Source organism: Propithecus coquereli, unplaced genomic scaffold (assembly GCF_000956105.1).
Source record: "Propithecus coquereli isolate 6110/MARCELLA unplaced genomic scaffold, Pcoq_1.0 Scaffold156, whole genome shotgun sequence".
Taxonomy (NCBI): domain Eukaryota; kingdom Metazoa; phylum Chordata; class Mammalia; order Primates; family Indriidae; genus Propithecus; species Propithecus coquereli.
In genome coordinates this window covers 4,105,022-4,130,385 of record NW_012140080.1, presented here as the reverse complement: position 1 = coordinate 4,130,385, position 25,364 = coordinate 4,105,022, and the positions used below count along the sequence as shown (strand labels likewise).

Genomic DNA, 25,364 nt, shown 5'->3' with positions numbered 1-25,364 from the left:
ACCTCCAAGGTCCTATAGCCTTTCAAGACTATTAAATCCCATACCCAAAATTAAATGTCATCTTCAGACTCTTCTTTCAACTATAATAAAAGCTGATCAGAGAGCCACAAGCCACAAAACCCGTTGTTAATTAGTTATTCAACAAATAATGATGAATGAAGAGACCTATCATATTTGCACCTGTTATTATAAGCCACTGTAATGAAGTAACAAGAAAATCTTGCTTGGGTTTTCAGGTTCTCAGCTCTGCCACTCCTTAACTAGATGACTTTTATAGATGAGAAAACTTGAATCCAGCAAAACGAAGTGACCACTTTTTGAAAGTAACTTCAATGAGAATAAGAAAGGAAATTCTGTATGATAGCAAGTTATTCTTTGCAGTACATGCTCTCACTATACAACAACACAAAATATCTCTAAGTTTTAAAGAACAGAAAGTCAAAAAGATAAAGACAGTTGAAGAGTTGCACATTAGCCAGAGACACCATAAAAGATCTTTCAGATTCTCTCACTCCTATGCTGGTGATACCTCCCCCAAATACCTGGTGCTATCTCCTACCCAGTTTGTGAAACTTAAGAACCAAAACAATATGAATATATACAACAGTTTGTAACATGTTCCCTTATATTGTTTTAGTATCTTTAAATATAATATAGTTGAAAAATACCTTAAAGTACATTGTATCAACCTTATATTATCATCATTCAATTTAAGAATATAATGTATTATATGGAAAGAACTTGATTTATAATTTAGGATCCAAAAAATGATAAACTACGCTAATTGAAAAACTTAACAGAGTTACAGCTCTTTTTAGTCCTATTCTAAAAACAGGATTCAAAATCATTGGTTCACTGAGCCTCAGTTTTCAATCTTCTAATTTCCAAATATTGTATCAAGCACTCCAAAATATAAATAAGAACACGATGAATATACATAAAACTGTTAATTTTTACACAAATCTTTAATAAATGTAAAGATGGGGTTTAAAAAAAATACAATGGAATATTATTTGGCAAAAATAGAATGAACTACTTATATTACATATGGATAAACTTTGAAAATATATGCTAAGTGAAATAAGCCAGTCACAGTAGGCCACAACCTGTTATGATTCCATTCATATGAAATGTCCAAACTACACAAACCCATACAGAGAGAAAGTTAGATTAGTGAGTATCTGGGACTGCAGGAAAGGATGGGGAGGAAAATGGACAGTGACTGCAAATAGGTACAAGCTTTCTTTTTGGGTTGACAAATATGTTTTATAATTAGATGACAGAAATGGTTGCACAATCCTGTAAATACACTAAAATTCACTGAATTGTACACTTTAAACTTTATGATATATAAATTATACCTCAAAAAAGTTGTTTTGAAAAAGATCAATACATCAGCTCACATCTTCACCCTCAGAGGTAAAAGTATGGAATAGTGGTTAAGAGCACTAACTGGAGCCAGACTGCCAGCCTCTACCACTTACTAACTGTGCAATCATGGGTAAGGTAAGCAGTCTCTCTGTGCTGCCTCTGTAAAATGCTTAATAGTACTTACTTCAGAGGAATAAGTGAGTTAACACATGTAAAGCAATCAGATCATGACCTGGCTTTTATTAAGTGTTATATGAGTTATTTTTATTAATGAGTCTTTTACAAAAGGAGAAAAATCCACACTTAAAGTTGAACTAGAAATGAATGTAAGTTATCCTTAACAATAAAATAGAATAACTTTTTAAATCTAAGATGTACAATAATAAAACATACACCACAATAACCTAGGGAAAATACAATATGTAATTTATCATTTCTCAATTTATAAACAATATCTGATTTTAGTTTTAACCTACTTTGTAATCCAAGTTCATTCCTGTCAGCAGTCAATTTTATAAAATAACCTTAAAAGCAAACACATAATTTAAACCAACCTGTTTGGATAACCTTAACACATCCAATTCTTTTAATTTACAAAATTAAAGTTTTAATTATTAGAAGTCAGTTTAATTAGTTTTTGTCTGTTTACAGACAGGGTCTCACTCTGTCACCGAGGCTCGAGTGCAGTAGTACAATCATAGTTCACTGTAATCTCAAATTCCTGGGCTCAAGCTATCCTCCCACCTCTACATCCTAAGTAACCAGGACTACAGGTGTGAGCCACCACATCTGGCTAATTTTTAAAAAAAATTTTTTGTAGAAACAGGGTCTCACTATGTTCAGCCCAGGCTCATCTTGAACTCCTGCCCTCAAGTGATCCTCCTGCCTTAGCTCCCCAAAGTGCTGAGATTACAGGCCTGGGCCACATTGCCTGGCCCAGTTGTAATTACTAGAGTTTTCTCTCTAGTGGTATTTTACAGAGATAAAAAGTCAATGTGATAAAAGATGAAAAGATTTTATCTATAAACATTTAATTACTGTAAACATTTAATTCAGTTTTAATATTAATATTTGTCAATTATTGAATGGATAATAAAAATGCAATAAATTTCTTCTATTATGAAGAAAATTAAGGTCTACTGATCAATGGATACTAATATAGTAAATTTTAAACAAAATTATAAATGATATATCCTAACAGTCTTTCAGATATTCAACAGTTTACATACTCAGTACCTCAAAGAGAAGACCTCTAGAACCATTCTATGTTAAGTTCTTTTTTTAGAATTCACACCATGGAATGCATTTAAAACAAGTGCCATGTCATGGATTTTATAAGCCACCTACCAACGAAGACCTGTTTTAAAGTTTCTAAGTTGTTCTAGCTACCCAGAAGACCTGCTTGATTGACACTAAAATTTTGGACGTAAGAAGCAAATTCATAAAAAACTAGAAGTCCCTTGACTAGTAACAAAGAGGAACTCTCTCTCCTGGAAAACACATAATTTTATCATCAAAAATAAGCAATTATCAACATATTTATTTCTATAACTTAGAATTTTTTTATATTATGCATGTATTACACTTTTAGAATCTGGGGGAAATGCTATGAATTTCCATTCCTGAGGGATAACACTATTCATATTTTAGTCCCTCTTAGAAGATTCCCTGGTTCATCATTACAAAAAATAGTAAAATAATAATAGTTACTTACATTTAGGGAAAATCTACTACATAATATTACCATTCTAGGTCCTTTTATCGCCATTTTCTATAATATAGAGTATCATTTAAAAATCACTTCCAAGTATTAATACTTTCCAGAGAATATATCCCAATGCAAGAATAGCAGCAGAGAAATAGTGTCCTCGAAGATTAGTGACTGTCATCAAGATTTAAGAGTTGCCATAAAAACTTCTGCTTAAGACCTAGTCTGAGCACCAATGCCACAGTCTCCTACAAGTTTTGCTTCATTAATCCCCTGACCTCAGTCTACCACTTTCTCAACCTCAGTCTGTTAGAATGAACTTTAGCCTTGTCTGTAGCACTTAATCCCTTATCACCTGGACAGCAGAGAGAAACTGAGACTGTTTAAATCTCAGCTAATTCTCAACTGGAGCAGAGACACAGCCTGATGTATGTGAGTAATTTCACACAAATGAAGGCCTATTACTCTGCCATTTCTATTCTCTCAATTATCCATTCTTTACTTAAATTTCAAGGTAAGTAGAGTCAAAACATCAAAGGCCACATTTCAGTATATTCTTGATCTAATGAGCTTTAGGACATGCTGAAATGGGCCTTTCTTATGAGTCATCTTCTATCTCACCTCTATTCCTCTGGCTTATAACAGAGTGAAAAAAAAGAGACTGGCATTCCACCTAGGAAAACTACCCAAGGCAGGTACAACTAATGGGAGAACTATGTAAAGAACAGAGAGAAAAAAGTAGTAACTATAAAAATAGCAAGGGAGTTACAACAACAACAACAACAAAAAAAAAATCAGCTAAATGTCCTAACAGTCATGGTAGGCACACATTATGAGATTTCACTATATTTTAATATTAGGTATACCTGCCTTAAAAGTTCCAATTAAAAATGTGGTTCATTAACCAAATGGAAAACCCTATCCTATAGTCTATGGCCGGACACTAAGTGTTCCTCAAGAGCAAAATTGGGGTGATACGTGCATATTTTTAACTAAAAAGGCTAAAGATAATGAAGACAGAAGAGAAAACTTTAGAAGTATTTATAAGATTTACAAATATACGTAATACTTGATATTACGTTTATCCTCTAACTCAAAAGAGCAATCCTCAAATAGAACAAAGCAAGATAAATCTTTTCAGAATTTAAGCCCTATTTATATATCATCTCTGCTCAGGTGTGTAATATATAACCACTCCACTGGAGTATAAAAATGTTTGAAAATCACTGCATTAATGATTAAATTAACAATTATCGAGCAATTACTCTAGGCCTTATTGGACAAAAGAATAGAAGAAACTCCACTCTCAGGGAACACTAGTTCAAATCCGGTCAACAGATGTGAGTATATCCAGCTAGCTATAATATAAAGTAAGATTGTGACATGTATAATCACAATCTGTGTAAGTTTTGTCAGAACAAATTACTTTTCTTGTGAAAATATTAATAAAGACGTCAGTGACTGGGTGACTTTTTTTTCATTGTTTTTGGCTTCTAATTTAAATCCATTTGTATCCCTAATGAAGCCACACTGTATTCTGTTTGTACTGTACTTCTCTTTTTCTTAGCTCAAGAAATTGTGCCAATTTTAACAAGGTGCTTTTTAGGATAATTTATAGCATTTCTCACATCAATAATTTCAAAATTTTGTCTAACACTACCATCTTATTTCACTGAATTCTGCATTTTTGAAAAGTAATTTTCTTTATTCTATTTTCCCTTTATTCAGTGTTTATCATTTTTAACTGTATTACCAATCCTCCCCGCCCTCCCAAAATCTATCAAGTATTCTACAATTAGATGAAAAACATCTGGAAACAGCTGTCAAGAACTACTTCATCAAGCCTGGTACCAAAAGTCTAGAAGTATTTTAACCATCTTACAGCATAAAAGCAGCAGTGGCAGGAGGTTAATAGGAACTGACCTATTCTTGCATAAATGTCTATCTAAAAGGCTACTTTTTTCAATACCTGGTTTTCACTAGCTTTAACTGGTTCAGTTCTCAAAAAAGGTGAGCTTCAGGGAACATATTAACAAATCTAATCAGTTACATAAGACATAACTAACCTTTTGCTCTGCTTGCAGTCGGTCACATCTTTCTTTCTCATTGTTAAGTTCTCCTTCCATTCTTCCAACTTGTTCTCGAAGTTGTGCTGTATCTTTTTCCAGAATAGCAATTAACTTTAACAGTTCTTCTTTTTCTTTCATGGTTTTCTCAATTTTCAACTATAAAACAAAAAACTCAAATTAATTTTTTGTAATCCTAAAATATGATACTACAAATTTAGTTTTCCATTTCAAAAAAAAAAATGGAAAAAAAAGAACTTTTAAACTCTACTTACTTCATATCAATCAGCTTCTTTTACCCTTCAGTTAGAAAAATTCATGATTCATAAATTTAAACTTTCTTTTGGTTAGGCAAAGGAGAAAATATTAAAGGAAGGTATAAAATGAGAGATATTTGTTATGAAGTTTCCTGCTAATCACTTTTCAACAGTACTAAAAATAGGCATACTAAGTTTCCTAAGTGACATAATTATTGGGTTTTCTTATCTGGAATAATAATCAGATACTTCAAGAAGTAAAGTTGTACCTCTTCTTGAATGCAAACCTATGGGAAATCTTTGAATCTATTACAAACTTACTTATATGTTACATAAGGCCTTCATCTATGGGATTACTATTAAAAGCACTGGTCCTTTAAATAAGATAACCAAGGAATGCACAGTTTCTATACATATAATGGCCTCTACTTGGCTAAAGTAAAACAATCTTTATAAGCAAAACATAAATTTCAGGACAAACATGCAGACTACAACAATATATTAACAACATATTTAATAACTGATTCTTATGCTAATACTTTTAGTTACGCAGTTCAGGAAAATCTAAACTCCAATATTCTAAAAAATTACTAACTTAAGGGACCTAAAATAATAGTAAATAAAAGTTAATATTTTTCTTACAGCAAGAAGTCTTTGATTCTAACCAGAGAAGAATGAATACTCAGAGGAAAGACTTCACAAAGGGGGCACTGTACACTTAGCTGGTAAAAATAACTTTTTCCCCTATATACTCCAAATTAGTTTTCCAGGGTCACAGAATCACGGAATCAAACTGATTAAACTGTAAAATGGCTCTTATGAAAGTTAAATAGCTGAAAACTTTTAGACTCACCCTTCTACCTGCTCCCACAGATCAAATCAAAATGTCAGGAGTAAATACCCTCAAAAAGGGAAAAGTTTATTTATTTAATCACTGAATTTAATTTATCCCCTACCTATTTTTAAACAATGATTTGAGACAGATTACAACGAATGGCATTCAATAAAGTAAATAGAAAATTAGATTCAAGAAAGTATATTAACCATAAAGGTTAATAGCATTATTAATATAGCATTAAATCTGGCTCACAACTTTCTGGCAGCTTAAAAATGAAGATACGTCTTAACATAGCGCCATAGAAACATTCTATCAGTTTTTCCCAATTATTTACTTAATTCACATATACTTTCTGAAGAGTGTACTAAAGCTTAAGTAGAAAATTTTTAAAAGAATTTAAATTAGATAAAAATACATGTCTAATTTCTGGCCCAATTTTGTATTTTGAAATATTTCAAGCACACAAAATAGTTGAAATTTTACAATGAACACTCATTACCCTAAATTCACTAATTATTAATATCTTGTCAAGTTTATCTCCCTTTATATATTTATTTATGACTTTTTTTTTTTTTGGCTAAACCATTTTAACGAAATTACAGACACTTCACCCCTAAGTACTTCAGACCAAGCACCTCCTAACAGGGCCAGTCTCCTTTTCAACCACTATTATAATCAGAGCTAAGAAAATTAAGAATAATTCTCTATCATCCAATAGATAGGTCATAATCAAATATCCCCCACCATCCCCAAAATGTCTCTTTTTTTAAAATCTAGGATTCAATTAAGGTTCACACATTGCAGGATTATGTCTCAATCACTTTTAATGTCAGTGGGGCCCCAGATGTCTCACATTTGTACTAATTTTGTATAGTTTTAGATAAAATCATTAAAGATTTTAATAAATGCAGAAATTTAAAATGCTTACCAAAAAAATGGGCAGAAAATAAAAATATTTTATCCCAGAAATATTTACCTAAGAAACAGCAATTTAAATTTTCTTTAAAAAGTACCCTTTGTAGAGCAGGAAGAAGTAAAATAGAATGTGCTATGTCTCAATTTACTTGAAGAAAAAGCAAAAGAGAGATGTGGATGCAAAAATGCCCATCATTTTTCTGTTGGAGGCCCTGAAATCAGGGTGGTCTAACAAGTATTCAAAAAGCTGCAATATAAATGCTAACTGCACTCTTAAGAGCCACGCATGTTTCAGCATCTTTGACTAGCATTCAAATACCAGGCTAAAAACCTTGATCATCGGGCAGTTGTCAACACAAAATGTTTTAGTCACCCCATAAAAGTTACGTTTCTTTATTTAAGATAAGACAGGAATTTCTGGAAAGGGAAGGAAAGATATGGAAGAATTCACAATAAAAAATGACTGGTTCCTTCTAACCTTCTAGTTTAATTGTAGAATAAAAGTATTATATCTATAACCTCTTGTCTTTTTTTCTGTAGTCTGTTTTTGAAAGTAAATATAGTAAAATCAAAGGCATAAAATATTTACATGTAAAAAAATCCATCTGACTATAAAGAAAAAGTGACGACCTGTGACAAAATATGAACGTAAATTAACCAAAAATCTATATTGAACCTAAGTTATTTTTCTTATTATAATAGAGGACACTATATACAATTAACCAGAGTAACTCAAATATAATTAACACACTAGTTTTTTAGGTACAGGGTAAAAATATTGGGAACTGTGATCTTAAAATGAGATAAGAATGTTCTGTTTTTCTTTCAGTGACTACTAAAAATTAATACATAAGGCATTATTAGACCAGCTATACAGTAAATTTATGTTGGAGCCAATGCCATGACATGACAATATTCAATTTAAAAAATAATAAAAAGCTTTTCACCTTTTCTTTTAAATTATGGTTAATCTAGGCTTACTCATCTGATCAGATGAACATTCTAAAAATGCTCAACCTAAATTAAGAGACTGGGATGCTTCCCTGATTTAATGCCATGCTTTAAAAAGACATGCTCATGATGTAGTGAAACAAAGTTCATATGCAATTACAGTTAGATTTACTGCTTTACACCACTCTCCCAACCAGCTTCATCCTCTAAATCTGTAATATTCTGAAGGGATTAGCCCACCGCAAAAGAAGAAAGGTTAGTGCAAAGAAACATAAGGAAAGCATTAGGTCTGAACTCCCTCAAAAGGTATTTACTGCATTAACTACTATGCACAAGATACTGATAGGCGCTAGGGACAGTCACTGCCACAGTGGAACCAATAACATAATTCCGACCAAAAGATTTCTTTAAGTATTTCAAAAAAGACACTCTAAATTTATTATTTTACTTAAAAAGCATTTTATTTTTGTGGCTACTCTTGCATAACCTGAAAATTTTTTAAATGCTAACCAATGTGAGTGAGCTCCATTCTTAAAATTATCAATGAGTCACTATTTCACTGTGATACCAACCTCAAGAAGGCCAGCTTTTGTGGTCACCACCAACATGTCAGAATTTCCTTCATCTTCCATAGTAAGCAACTCTTCAACTGGAGAAGAAGCTCGAAACTGGAAAGGTGTACTTGCTCCACGAATTTCACCCTTATGGGTAACATAACAGAACTGATAAAATTCTCCATCATCATTTGGAAGGTAATATCCTAAGAGGAGGTTAATGAACAAAATTATTAAACTTCCTATTATAAATCGAATGTTATTTGAATTTAACAATACTTGTAATTTCTCATTCCTCACACTGTTCTTGGCACACATTTGAAACGTCTTTCCTCCTATCTTTTACAAATTATCTACCAAAACTAGACTCTTCCTTCCTCCTCAAACATACCTTAATTTTTCTTCTCTTACGTCTAAGTTTATATTCCCAAAATATCCTTTCCCCCTGTATCTCCCACCGGGGCAAAACCAACTCATCTGGAAGAGGCAAGCATGTACTTTGCAATGGGAAAGAGGCTGGAGGAGGAACAGGGGAAGAACTAGTATAAAAATCTAAGGAGGACTGGGAGTGAGAGTAAGAATATGTCACTTAAAGAAATTTTCTCTCCAATTTAACATTCATTACATGTTAATGAGAAATGTTAACTAAAGAAATATGCTGCGCTTGTGAACTGTGTAAAAGCAGAAAAGAAGATGAGGTCCACTCATGCAGTACAACAAAAGTAAACATTGGAAACACACATCTACTCAGGAATTCCAGCTCTGTCAGTATTATTTACTTAACCTCCCTGAGCCACAGGTTCTTATCTGTTTAAAAAAAAAAAAAAAAAAAAAAGACGACACAAGGCCATCTCCGAGTTCCAAAATATCTACAGACAATGTATTTATACCATCTAGCCCACTATCTGACAAATGTGTTCAATATTTGTTCAATTGTTACCCTCTCTTTTAAATTTTGCTGCATTATCTTAACTTAGAATTAATCTTTACCTCTTCTCCAAAGCTCACATAGTAACTTTTACATTAAAAAACAAATACCTCCACAGTATACTTTACATTACTATTCACTATGTACAAGCTTTATATCCTATATCGGACCTCAAACACCAAGGGCAGATATAGTAGACACACACATACACACACACGCGGCAGATATACATATATTTACATATGTTTGTGTGTATACATGTACAAAAACTCTCAATTCTCCACAATGACTTGTAAAAAGTATCCAATAACTGTGAAATGAATATACAAAGATGAATATACTCACCTTATTAATATCTACCCAAAAACCTGTAATCACTATGCCTGTATTTTTTCATGTCTTAAAATTTTCAGCCTCATTATTATGATATTTATTTAATACTTTATCTGATTTCATTGTTTTAAAAATAGCTGGTGTTTCTCTTTAGAAACAAGGAAGAGAGACAAAATATAAAAGATAAGCCAAGAAATTCTTGTGGTACTTGAAAGCAAGGAAGATGTCCTAAAAAAGAACTGGAAGAGGTGCAGGAAATATCAAAAAATACAGGGGCCAACTAAAAGAGCTCCCAATGGCCAAAGCCAGAACAATTTCAGCAACAAAAAAAATGTATAGAATTAGGCTTTATTTCACTGAAGAAATTAGTGAGTCCATGGAGAAGAGGACAAACTCTTTCCAACATAGTAATTCCAACTAATAAATGTACAAATAATGAACATTAATTAAGCAATCACAACAAAAATGGTTGTAGCACAAGATGCACTAAGAGACACTAAAATTAGTGGATGAAAATTTGAGGAGAAATAAGGTATTTCCATAGTCTCAAAGTAGCTCCCCCATAAAATTCATTAATTACAAAGGGAAAAATAACTTTATTTACAGAAGAAAACCGAGATGACATCACCTTAACCAAGTGATCAAGATTAATATCACCAGTAATAAGATATATAGACATCAAGTATGCCCAGATACAATGTAATGAGACAGGTAAAACATTACTTCGATGGCATTCTCCCCAAAAATGTATAATCTCAATCTAATCATGAGAAAATATCAAACAAACCCAAGATGAGAGACATGCTGCTGAAAAAACAAACAAACCACCAACAGTACAACAGTACTGTTCAAAAAAGTAAAGTTTATGAAAGATAAAGAGAGACTGAGGACTAAGAAGATATGACAACTAAATGCAGTGTGGGATTAGGGACTGGATCCAAGAACAGAAAACGAATATTAGTGGAAACACTGGTGAAATCTGAGTAAGGTTTATACCTTAGTCAACATAAATTATTCATTTTTTAAATAAATGTACCATGGTTACACAAGATGTTAACCTGAAGAGAAGCCAGGCAAAGGGTATATGAAAATTCTGCATACTATTTTTGCAAGTTTTCTTTACATCTTAAATTATTTCAAAATATAAAGTTTTTATAAAGCATCATAGATATGCATCTGTCAATATATTTTAAAAAGGTTTAAAAAATCCACCTTCTTAATATCTACTACAAATTAATCCATAGCAGAGTAACTTTCCAAATGGTCCCAAGACTTATTTTTAAAAGCTTAAATAGAAAACAAAAATACAGTCCGATTAATCAGCTCTGGTATCCTAACATTAGAAATTCTATAAACTAGATATCCAAGGTCTAATTCTTGAAAAAACAAAAATGTCACTAAATAATCTGCTACAAAATATAGTTCAAACACCATCTGAGAAAGATATAATTATTCAAAGCAGCAATTTAAAGCTATCTGTATAGAAAAAACTGTTGGCAGATTAATAACATTGAAAATAAAATAGGAAGGCCGGGCATGGTTGCTCACGCCTGTAATCCTAGCTCTCTGGGAGGCCGAGGCAGGCGGATCGTTTGAGCTCAGGAGTTCGAAACCAGCCTGAGCAAGAGTGAGACCCCGTCTCTACTAAAAATAGAAAGAAATTAATTGGACAACTAAAAATATATAGAAGCATGGTGGTGCATGCCTGTAGTCCCAGCTACTCGGGAGGCTGAGGCAGAAGGATCGCTTGAGCCCAAAGTTTGAGGTTGCTGTGAGTTAGGATGATGTCACGGCACTCTAGCCGGGGCAACACAGTGAGACTCTGTCTCAAAAAAAGAAAAGAAAATAGGAAAAAGTAAAAAGCAAACGCTGAGTCAAATTTTACAACCTGTGACATTAACACGCAGATTATAATAAATGAATAAGGGTCCATTTAGGAAAACAATCACATTTAGGTATTTTTGTTAGCTGTCTTGGGTTTTGCATTTCAGGAATCTCATGACTCATCCAAAAAATGAGCAAAGTGATTTTGATTGTGCTTTAAAGCCCTGCCAGCTCTAATACTCCATGACTAAGCTTTCCATGACTGTACTCTGACTTCCTTATATAACAAAGTTCTAGGCAGGCAGAAGCCATTATTTCTGGATTACAAAATTCAAAATAAAAATTAGTATTGCCAAATTTTCGAAAACTTGTAACACTTACTGTTATGCTTAGCTCCCATGAAAAAATTTTTAAAGTATAAAGAGAAATAAATTGAATGCATTTCCTTTTTTAACCACATTTAAACTTTTTGCTAAGTTGCCAATAAACAAATGGGTTAGTCATAATTTAGTAAGTTAACTTATTTTCTAACAGAAAACCAATCACAATAAAAATGACTAGAAATAAAACCACAACTTCTGAGAAAGAAACTGTTAAATATAACAAAATAAGTTCCAATACACACACTTAAATTTGATTGTCTATAAAAAGGCTAAGTATTAAAAGATAAACTACATATAATTTATAACACTTCTTTACCCATAAACATCTATGAGGACCTAAATCACTGCCGATATTGCACTGTAAGTTTTATCCTCTGAATATTTGTTTCTTGACATAGAGCATAAGGAAATTTTTTTATATATGCAAGTTCCATGCAGTCACATTGCCAATTAATGTTAATATCAAACATATACAAAATTCAGAATAAAATGAAAAAGTTTTTTTAAAACACATAGACCACCAAAATCCAAAACACTGACAACACCAAACAGTGCTGAAGATGTGGAGCAACAGTAACACTCATTCACTGCTGGTAGGAATACAAAATGATACAGTCACTTCGGAAGACAGTTTGGCAGTTTCTTACAAAACCGAACTTTAGTCTTACCACACAGTTCAGCAATTACACTCCCTGGTATTTACCCAAATGAGTTGAAAACTTCCACCACAAAAACTTGCCCAAGAATAGCAGCTTTGTTCATAACTGCCAAAACTCAGAAACAACCAAGATGTCCTTTAATAAATGAGTGGATAAACAAACCATGATACAACCATATAATGGAATAGTATTCACCAAATAGTATTCACCAAAAAAAAAAGGAAACGAGCCATCAAGCCATGAAAAAGCATGAGGAGAACCTTAACTGCACATTGCTAAGTGAAAGAAGCCAAACTGAAAAGGCTATATACTGTATGATTCCAGCTATATGATGCATTGGAAAGGGCAAAACTATAGAGACAGTAAAAACACCAGTGAGGAGGGAAGGAGAGAAGAATAGGTAGAGCACAGGGCATTTTTCAGGGGAATAAAACCATTATTCTGTATGAGATACTACAACAGTAGATACATGTCTTTATACATGTATACATTCATCAAAATCCACAGAACACACTTCACAAAGAGTGAATCCTAATGTAAACTGTAACCTTAGATAATAATGTATCAACACTGGTTCATTAATTATAACAAAGGTATCACACTAATACAAAATGTTCAAAATAAGGGAAACCAGGGAACTCTGCACTTTTCACTCAATCTTTTCTGTAAGCTTAAAACTGCTCTCCAAAAAAGTGTATTAATTAAAAAAATTAAACCATCTAAAGTAGATTAATCTGACCGTAGTTCTGTTAGAAGTCTGCTTTGCACATGTCACCAAACTCCAAGTCAGATATTACCTGATATAAAACAGCATGTTTTCATTTAGATAAGACCGTATCGATTAGATAAAGTTAACAATATTTTTTGAAAATTTATCTACTATGCCAGTGGCTCCCAAACTTCTACGTATCAAAATCACCTGTTGATCTTTTAAAAATTCCAAAATCCAGGCCACAGCTCAGACTATTAAATCACAATCTCTGCAGGTGCAACGTAAGTATCATCTTTATGTCTTGAAGCTCCCAAGTGATTCCAAAGTACACTCGAGTTTGGAAACCACTATACTAAAGCTATATGCATAGGTTCCAAGTTACATTGCACTTAAAACAGGTTGATTTTCTATTAACAACTGTAACAAAAAATCACTGAAACTTACGGGGGGGCAAGGGTCATTATAAAAATTTTTCTAAAATCAATAATACTAGAAATGTTCATCCCAAATTCAAACTGGTTTTTTGGTTCCTTTCTGAAGGAAGCATTTGCATGCTAAGAAAGTATTTAAATTAAATAAATATTTCAGTATATTCATAATTTGGTTTTTTCAATGTTTTCTTTTAGTTTGGTTGGTATATTTAATTTTTAAAATTCTGAAGAAGGTAACCAGATCAGATAAGGGAGAGATGATTTGGGGTTGATTTTAAAGACTTAAAAATGTCATGACAGTAAACTTTATTTTAAATCATTCATTTTATAATCTTGAGCACATTTTTTAAAGTAATGATTCGAACAATGTAAACTTCTTTCTGCTAGGATAAGAAGATTCTTAATAACTTAAAGATAGGAGGAACCCAGAGGAAGAAGCCTTGACTATTAACAGCAGCCCCAGAAGAGAGTTAAAAAGTCCCGGAATTTTTTTTTTTTTTAAAAACAGAGAGGCAAAGTTGTAAGTAGCCAAGAGTCATTTGGGAAGTTTTAACCTGGAGGTGAAGGATAAAAAGAATTCAGGTCATCCATCAACTTCAATGGAGAAAAACATTACATTTTAATTTTTACTAACAACTAAAATTTTAGCATGTCCTATTATTATTAATATAGGCAACAAGCCACATAGTATTGTCAGTACTTGTGATCTTTCTGACAGGAATCACATATATGGTACTATCACATTATAATTGGTTATAGGTATCTCAATGTTATCCTACTTTGAAATTACGGCAGTTATGAAGTCTGTCATTACATCTTGAAAACACACAAATTGTGAAGTATATTAATATATCATATATTTGTTACTATATTTTAATAACTAGTTCAATATAACTGGCTTTCTTCAAAATTTTATGTATTTTATTTTACATACATTAAAATATTATTCTGAGACAGAGTCCATAAACTTCAGACCATTACATACAAGAGACTAAGAATTTGCTTTAATACAACCCAAAGTCAGTACAATTATAGTACAAGATCACTCTGCAAATTCTGCAATAGATTTCTGAATAAGATTATTTTTTTCCAATTTTTTTTTACTGTGGCAAAAAACATAAAATTTACTATCTCAACCATTTTAAAGTGCACGGTTCAGTGTTATTAAGTGCAGTCATACTGTTGTGCAATGATGGCCACAATCCATCTCCAAAACTCTTTTCATCTTGCAAAACTGAAACTCTATACCCACTGAACATTAACTACCCATTTCTCCTTTCGGGGAACCTGAAAGCCCTGGCAACCACAATTCTACTTTCTGTGGCTAAGTTTACTTGCTCTAAATTCCTGATATAAGTGGCATTTCTTTTTGTGATTGGCTTATTTGACTTAGCATAATGTCCTCAAAGTTGATCCACGTTGTAGCTGACTATATAAAATATCGTGTGGCCTGCGCTAAATATTTACATTCTTATGACTTTTACTAAATAAAGACACTAACTAATTCAACTTTGGTATCCTGAACATGCCTAAACAGATAATTACAATGGGGTACATTTCAATGGAAATAAAGACATCTAGTTTCATCAAGTTCTGCAGTTTTCAGTCCTTACCTTGAAACGCTAGTACACAATTGACTGTTGATCCTTCTACATAGTGTTCAGGCAAAGGGGACCATAAAAACGTGTAATAATCACGAGCAGTACTCCACCCAACCTAAAGGAAAATAACAATAAAAGGGTAGTTATGTAAGTAAATAGTTTAATACTAGGCAGATATAGCCTATTGTTTTTTGCTATAGCCTGAAGTTAAAACATGCATTAAATAGGTTTACAAATCATGAGTATTTTAACAACCATGTCAAATTATTTATTAAGCTATAGCTTAATGCTATAAAAATCTACATAAACTGAATAGCAGAGTTTCTAATGTGCGTTAAAATGCAATTTGCCATTCAGCTTCTCAAGGATAATCTAAGTATGCATATGATTAAATATAAAATCTTCTGTTTTGCTTAAAATTTGATTTCACTTAACATAGGTTTTTTTTAAAAATTTATTTTATACCTCAAGTTTAAGTTTTTTGCTTTGTTCTGTTTTACTCAGACCCCCCTTAAATACACTAACTAAATTTTACTAAATTCACTAATCTCTCATCTTTGGCAAGCCAAGTTGTAAATTTTGTAAAAAAAAAAAAAAAAAAAAAAGGTCTTTAGCACCAAGATGTTTATATAGACCACTTATGTCTCACACCTACTACTAAAACATTTCAACATGAATATATACGTTACAACATGAATATAAACGTTACATATCTCAATCTGCATTTTCCAGATGAACTGTACCATGTTAAATACTGAAGATTAGAGATATTTAAAACAGGAACTAGATATCCATTTGCTAGTAATATTATAAGAAATTACGTATCTACAAGGTTAGATTATACATGCTCTATGATTCTGATTGGCCTAGGATTACAGACAACAGAACACTGAAGCTGGAAGAAGCTTGGTGACCTTTTGTCTCTAAAGGAATGGATAAAACTACAGGTTACAACCCAATAGAAAGTGGTAAAATCAATTTAGCGGCTCATGACCAACATTTATTTTTTAAATTATATACAACAGAAAGTATGAGAGTACATTAAGGTTAAGCGTTGTTTCATGAAAATTTGATTCACGTGTATTTGCATGCAAGCTTGCTAGCACAAATCATAGAATTTATCTTTTTCTGTGTGCCATGGTCAAAAACATTTGACATTATTCATCTCTACCGATAAGCTTGAGGAATCAATGAACAAGTGATTTACCTCATCTGTCTGAGCCTGTTTTTTTCTCTCAGAGGTGCTGGAAGAATTAAACTAGATGGCAAACCTAAAAGCAGCACTTGAAGTGCCTGACCCATGATGAAGCACTCCAGGAGTGGTAATTCTTATAAAGGTAGCATACTGTAGTGATTAAAACCAAGCATAGGGTATGGGTTCAGACTGCCAGAAAAGATTACTTACCAGCTGTATGGCTTCAGGCAAATTATTTATTTCCATTTATTCCTCTTTAAAATAGAAATAATGATTATAACCTCAAAAGGTTGTATCTATATTAAATGAAATCATCCCTGTATTTACCACAGTGCCTATCACATAAGTGCCTGTTAAATGTTACCACTCAGTCATACCCAAGAACACAGAGCACAGCAGGGACACTGGTCTTGACTTTATGATGTTCTGTCCATTTCATATCCCCTAATGCTTCCAGCACCTCCCAAAGAAGGTTCATCTGAAGTTTTTCCCCCAACAGATACATCTGATACAAAGCATAACTTGCATTCTTTGTCCCTAACTATACACTGATATTGAAGAAAACACACTATCTAGAGTTACATTTTTCTTAGAAAAAAAATTTCCCTGGACCAGATCATCAAGAGAGGGGCTGAGTATGCCATTTATTTGTGATGGCTAATGCACAAACCTGCTAACTTCACAATTATAAATGATGTCTGATTCAAGTAGCACTGGGAGTAGTAGTAACAGTTTACTGCAAGTTTCTTTTGGTTTATTATTATCTTCATTGCACAAATCAGGAAATAAGTAAAAGGCTAGTAAATGGCAGTCAGAATTCGAACACAAAGTTCAAGCTCTTAACCACCAAGACACCAATTTAACAATATACTCCAAAAACTGATTAAGTTGCAGTACCCCAGGCAGGCTCAAAGTCAACAGTTGCAATGATATGGGTAAGAAAAGCTATTCATAATAACCACAACAACCCTTCCAAACAGCATAACTCAGCAGGATTAGGAGGAAGAGCTCAGTTTGCACCTTCTCCCTTGGAAAGGAAAGAGAAGAGAACTTGCATCCAGCATTCTATTGTGGCATTTCAGTGGACTGCCCAAGAAGCAGATTTCTGTCTCACCTAACTTGGTGTGCTTTTGGTTGCCTAGGGGCTGAGGGGAAAAAAGGACAGCTCAACAGCTTGTTGCAGCACCAGAGAACCTGCAGTACCATAGACAGACACCAGAGGGAGCAAGAGAATACAAGTTCTTGAATGAACAATCAGTAAGTCTCTCTAATTGGGAAATTACATTGCAAAACCCCATAGAAGACACATTCTCATAAAAGACTTAAGGGGCCCGCAGAATCTCTAGCCAGGCTATTTGGTGAATGTCTTTCCTATACACAGCCAGTCTGTAAAGGCTGAGAGAGGTGACTGTTTTATTAAGTGCAAGAACAGCAAAAAGTAAGACAAAGAAACAGAAATATGGTCCAATGAAAGGAACAAAATAAATGTTAATAAACCAACCCTAAAGAAACAGAGATCAATGAATTACCTGACAAAGAATTCAAAATAATCATCTTAAGCAGCTCAATGCACTACAAAAGAACACACATAACCAACTAAACAAAATCAGGAAAACAGATGAAAAAATGAGAACACCAACAAAAAGAAAATATAAAGAACCAAACAAATTCTAGAGATAATAGAATAATTGAATTGAAAATTCACAAGAGGGGTTCAACACATGACTTAATCAGGCAGAATAAAGAATCAGCAAACCTGACAGGCTATTTGAAATTATCAAGTGAACAGAAAGAAAAAAGAATGAAGAAAAGTAAAGTTTAAGGGACTGATGGGACAGCATCAAGCCCAAGAATATACACATTATGAGAGTTCCAGAAAGAGAAAAAGAGAGAAAAAGGGCCAGAGAGCTTATCTGTAGAAATAATGTCCCTAATCTGAGAAAGAAAATGTACATCCAAATCGAAGAAGCTCAAAAGACCCCAACTAGAATATCCCTAAGAGATCACACCAAGAAACATTATAGTCAAACTGTCAAAAGTCAGAGAGAATCTTGGAAAAAGCAAAAGAAAAATGACTTATCACACAAAAAGAACTCCCACAGAATTACCTACAGATCTCTCAGCAGAAACATTACAGAAGGGAATTCTGTAACTCTGTAACGGTGGTGCTTAAATCACTTTTAATTCTGGTATAAAACTTAAAGATAAAACAAATATCACTATAACTATAAAACTATGTTAAAGGATACAAAATATAAAAATATGTAATTTGTGACCTCAATAAAGTCGAGGGGAGATGTAAAGGAGTAAAGTTTTTGCGTGCAAATGAAGTTATCAGTTTTTATTACAACTATAAGATTTTTATAGTAAATGGTAACCACAAAGAAAACACCTCTAGAAGATGCACAAAAGAAACTGAGACGCAAATCAAAGCATGTCACTACAAAAAAAAAAAAAATCAAAACATAAAGGCCGGCAAGAAAGGAAAACAGAACAAAAATAACTAAAACTACAGAAAACAAAATGCAATAGTAAATCCTCCATAAGTAATTACTTTAAATGTAAATGAATTAAACTCCCAATCAAAGGCAAAAAGCGATTGAATGGATAAAAAAGATCCAACTAATCCACTAACTACATGAGACTCACTTTAGACATAAGGATCTACATAGGCTAAAAGTGAAAGGATGGAAAAAGATATTCCTTGCAAGTGGTAACCAAAATAGACTGGGGTAGATGTACTTCTATCAAACAAAATAGACTTTAATTCAAAAACTGTCATAAGAGACAAAGAAGGACATTATATAAATTTAAGAGGATTAATTCACCAAGAAGATATAATAATTATAGATACATATGCACCTAACATGTGACCACCAAATGACCACCCAAATGACGACAGAATTAGAGGAATAAACAGTAGCACCAGAATAGAAGATCTTAATACACCTGTTTCAATAATGGACAGATCAACCAGACAGAAAATCAATAAGGAAACAAAGGAATTGAACAAAATGGACCAAGTGGCCCTAATAGACATATACAGAATACTCTGCCCAGTAACAGTAGAACGTACATTCTTCTCAAGTGCACAAGGAATATTTCCCAGGTCAGATACCATGTTGGGTCACAAAACAAGTTTTAACAAACTTAAGACTGAAATCATACCAAGTATCTTTTCTAACTGCAATGGAATGAAACATGAAATCAATTTAAAAAATTGAAAAATTCACGAATATGAAAAATTAAATACAATCTTGAACAAGCAATGGGTCAAATGAGAAATTCTAATAGAAATTAGAAAATATTGATATAAATAAAAATGAAAACACAATATATCAAAATTTACAGGATGCAATAAAATACTAAGAAGTTTATAACAATAAACACCTCCATTAAGAGATATCAACTAAACCACCAAACTTCACACCTCAAGAACTAGATAAAGAACTAAACTAAACCCAAAATTAGAAGAAAGGAAATAATAAAGATTAGAGCAGAAATAAATGATAGAGAATAGAAAAACAAAACAAAAATCAAGAAAACCAATAACTAGTTTTTTGAAAAGATCAACAAAATTGGCAAATCCTTAGCTAGATGAACTAAGAAAAAGAGAAAAGACTCAAATATCAAAAATCAGAAATGAAAGAAAAAACATTACACTTAATGCCAGAGAAATGAAAAGGATCTGAAAACACTACTGTGAACAGTATACACCAGCAAACTGGATAACAGAGTAGATGGATTTCTAGATCCAAATGACCTATCAATCATGAAGAAATAAAAAAAAGTCAATAAACCTGTAACCACTAAGAAGATTGAATCAGTAATCAAAAACTTCCCAATAAGGGCCAAAGACCAGATGGCTTCACTGAGGAATTCTACCAAACATTTATTCTAATCCTTCATAATCTCTTCAAAAAAATTGAAAAGAAGGGAACATTTCCAAACTCATCTTATGAAGCCAACATTACCCTCATGCCCAAATGAAACAAAGATGCTACAAGAAAACTACAGACCAATATCCCTAATGAATACTGATGCAGAAATCCTCAACAAAATACTAGCAAACCAAACTCAACAGCACATTAAAATGATTATACACTATGACCAACTAAGATCATCTACTCCTGGAATGAAAGGATAGTTCAACATATGAAAATCAATCAATATAATACATTACATTAACAGAATAAGGGACAAAAACCAAATCATCACCTGATGCAGAAAAAAGCATTGGACAAAATTCAATACCCTTTCATGATATAGAACACTTAACAAATTAGGAATTGAGGAAATCATCTTAATATAATAAAGGCCATATTTGAAAAGCCCACAGCTAACATCATACTCAATGATGAAAAACTAAATGCTTTCCCTTTAAGATCAGGAGCAAGGTAAGGAGACTCTTCTCACGACTTCTATTAAATACAGTACTGAAGTCCTAGACAGAGCAATTAGGCAAGAAAAAGAAATAAAAGACATCAGAACTGGAAGTGAAGTAGTAAAATTATCTGTTCACACACAAAAAACCCACTGTTAGAATAAATAGGTTCAGCGAAGTTGCAGGACACAAAATAAACATGCAAAAATTGAGTTGCATTTCCATACACTAACAATGAACAATCCGAAAAGGAAATTAAGAAAATAATTTCATCTACAATTGTATCAAAAAGGAATAAACCTAGTAATAACTAAAGAGGTAAAAGACTTACACACTGAAAACTATAAAACATTGCTGGAAGAAATTAAAGAAGATACCAATAAAGGGAAAGACACCCCATATTCATGGATTTGAAGATTGAACATTGTTAAGATATCGACACTATCCGAAGTGATCTACAGATTCAATGTAATCCCTATCCAATTCCCAATGGCACTTTTTGCATGAAAAGGAAAAAAATCCTAAAATTCATACGGAATTTCAAAGGACCCTGAATAGTGAAAACAATCTTACAAAAGAAAAATGTAACTGGAGACCTCACACTTCCTGATTTCAAAACATACTATAAAGCTACAATAATCAAAACAGTATGTCATTAGCACATAGGAAGACACACAGACCTGCGGTCCCCAACCCCTGGGCCAAAGACAGGTACCAGTCCATGGCCTGTTAGGAACGGGCCACACAGCAGGAGATAAGCAGAGGGCAACAAGTCCTCTGTATTTAGTCATTGTCTCCCATTACCCTCAGACAGGACCATCTAGTTGCAGGAAAACAAGGTCAGGGCTCCCACCGATTCTGCATTATGATGAGTTGTACAATTCATTATATATTACAACGTAATAATAATAGAAATAAAGTACAAAATAAATGTAATATCCTTGAATCATCCTGAAACCATCCCACACACCCCCGCCTTCATGGAAAACCTATCTTCCATGAAACTGGTCCCTGGTGCCAAAAAGGTTAGGGATCGCTGACAAAGACCAATGGAAGCGATTAGAATGTCCAGAAATTAACCTTTATGTACATGGTCAAATGATCTTCAATTAAAGTTCACTTCTAAACTTCATTACTTCTTTCTTAAAAACTACTCCTCAAATATTAAAACAACCCACCCACAATGTGATCCAAACTAACCTTTCCCATTTATCTTCTAAAACTGATCTCTGTCTCAGGCAAATCAAATTCCTTAACACTTTCTCAAGCATACCACACACTTTCCCATCTTCACTCCCTTGCCCTTAGAATTACTACCTGGGCATTCTCTCCTTGCCTGCCACTTGTCAATAAAGTGTCTATCAAAATCATTCTGGAGCACAATTTGCAGTACATATAAAATGTTTAAAAACATGTAATGCCATAAACATGGTGATTCCACTTTCAAGAACTTACCCTACAAAATAGACCAAAATATAGCTAGGTACAGAGATATTTTTTAGGAATTATTTAATGGTAAGCATTTAGCAACAAAGAAAATGTCCAAAAGTAAGGAATTAGTTCAATGAATACATATACATACTATGATGTATCAACAGTATGTGTGTATAATTATTTATTATTTTATTATATGTAGCTATATACTGATATTTTAACAATGGTTATCACTAGGTAATGATGTTAAGCATGATTTATTTTCTTCCTGGAGCTTTCTTGTATTATCTGAAATTTTTACTACATGCTTCATTTTCCTATTGAGTTTTTAAAGTATTATCCCAGCAAAAAAGATCCAAAAGGTATTCTATGCAAGATTTATTTATTACTTAGAGAAAAGTTAAGCCTAACACTGAGGTCTTTCACAGACAGACTGAAACGTATCTCCAACCTCATCTCCCACAAGTTCCCTAAACGATAACATTCTTACCTCTATGCCTTTGCTTATACAGGTTGAGTACCCCTTATCCAAAATGCTTAGAACCAGAAGTGTTTTGGATTTCAATTTTGTCGGATCTTGGCATATTTGGATCATACCAATAGCTGATCATCCCAAATCAGAACTTCAAAATGCTCCACAGGAAGGGGCAGAGCAAGATAGCCAAATATACACCTCCAGTGATAGTCTCTCTGAATGAACACCAAAATCAGTAATTACCCACACAAGCAAACACCTTCTGAAGAACCACAAATCAGGTAAGCAATCATATTACCTATTCAATATCGTATCAAAGGAAGAGGCACTGAAAAGGGCAGAAAAGATAATCTTGCATTGCCTACGCCATCCCTGCCCCATTGCCCAGTAGCTTAGCATCAGTATACTGATACAGAGAGAATCTTAAGCCCGGGGGAGGAAGAGTGAAGTGACTGTGGGACTCTGCATTGAAACCTAGAGCCACCTTGGCACAAGAGAACACAACATAGGGCAGAAATCTGCTGGTGCCTATAGAGGGAACATTTAGACCAGCCTGGCCAGACAGAAATCCTCTGTCCCACACCTCAAGATCCAGCTAGGTGCACCACTGGCTAACAAAGAGCAGCCTGGGGCCTGGACTAAATTCCTAAGACAGTTGAGTCACAAAGGCTGCAGTCCTTGGGGAAATCCTGCAGCTGTGCTGGCTGGGAACCAGTGGACTTGGGGGCAGTGCAAGTGACCCAGTGAGACATCGGCAGTGGTGGCCAGGGAGTCTTCCACTTGGGGAAAGGAAAGGGAAAAGTTTGGAGGACTTTGTTTTGCAACTTGACTACCAGCTCAGCCATAGTAAGATAAAGTCTCAAGTAGAATCCTGAAGCCCCTACTAAAAGAAAACATTGGGAAAATGCTTCAGGACATTAGTCTGGGCAATAATTTCTTATGCCCAAAGCACACACAACCAAAGCAAAATTGGACAAATGGGATCACATCAAGCTAAAAAGTGTCTGCACAGCAAAGAAAACAATCAACAAAGTGAAGAGACAACCTACAGAATGGGAGAAAATATTTGCAAAACTACCCATTTGACAAGGCATTAATAACTAGAACATATACGGAGCTCCAAATAATCTGACTAAAAAATGTGAAAAGGATCTGAATAGACATCTCTCAAAAGAAGACATACAAATGGCCAACAGGTATATGAAAAAATGCTCAACATGATGAGTCATCAGAGAAATGCAAATCAAAACTACAATGAAATAGAATCCCACCCAAGTTAAAATGGCATTCATCAAAAAGATAGGGAATAACAAATGCTGGCAAGGATGTGGAAAGAGGGGAACCCTCATACACTGTTGGTGGAAATATAAATTAGTGCAACCACTATGGAGGTTCCTCAAAAACTTAAAAATAGAACTAGCAATCTCACTGCTAGGACTATATCCAAAAGAGAGGAAATCAGCTTACCAAAAAAAATACCTGCACTTCCATGTTTATTGCAGCACTATTCACAATAGCCAGGATTTGGAATCAACCCAAGTGTCCATCAACTACAGAAACTGTGGTACATACACACAATGGAATATATAGCCACAAAAAAGAATGAAATCTTGCTATTTGCAACATGGCTGGAACTGGAGAACATTATGCTAAGTGAAATAAACCCAGCACAGAAAGACTAATCTCACATGTTCTCTCCCATATGTAGGAGGTAAATATTAAAAACAATTGATCTCATGGAGACAGAGAGAAGAATGATGGCTACCAGGGGCTGGAAAGGTTATCAGGGAGGGAGGGATAAAGTGGGGATGGTTAATGTGTGCAAAAATATAGTCAGATAAAATGAATAATATTTAATAGAACAAAGTGACTATAATCAACAAGGTATACTTTAAAGTAACTAAAAGAATGGAATTGGAATGTTCTTAACACAAAGAAATGATAAATGCCTGAGGTGATGAATATCCCAGTAACCCTGATTTGATTAATCCACACTGTATGCTCGTATTAAAACTTCACCTATGCTCTAAAAAGATATATGACTATTATGTAACCATAATAATTTAAAAATTTTTTAAATTTTTTTAAAGATGCTTCAATGAGCATTTGTTTTGAGCATCAAGTTGGCACTCAAAAAGCTTCAAATTTTGGATTTCGGACTTTTCAATTTGAGGTGCTCAACCTGTACCACCTTCCTTCTGGAAATGCTCTTCCTTTCCCTCAACTGCATTTCACTGCTGCTTCTTCCTCTGTAACGCATTATTGCAGTTCTCAATCAGTATCTTTAACTTGATAGCAATATCTCAATTCATAAATGCATTCATCAAATGCTTACAATGAATGTA

The 25,364-nt window shown here is 33.5% G+C and overlaps 1 protein-coding gene across 3 annotated transcripts in view; it reads right to left on the bottom strand.

Moving 5' to 3' along the window:
- The window catches only part of TAX1BP1 (Tax1 (human T-cell leukemia virus type I) binding protein 1), a 101,402-nt gene that overhangs the window by 67,377 nt on the left and 8,661 nt on the right, over positions 1-25,364 (bottom strand). For 2 of the 3 annotated variants that reach the window (XM_012640714.1, XM_012640716.1), the window contains exons 3-5: positions 15,544-15,646; positions 8,679-8,866; positions 5,146-5,304 (exon numbers count right to left, since the gene is read on the bottom strand). In XM_012640714.1, the coding sequence (XP_012496168.1) occupies positions 5,146-5,304; positions 8,679-8,866; positions 15,544-15,646 (450 nt within the window). Of the gene's footprint in view, positions 1-5,145; positions 5,305-8,678; positions 8,867-15,543; positions 15,647-23,034; positions 23,068-25,364 lie in introns of those variants that run through there. The other variant, XM_012640717.1, reaches the window with a different exon arrangement.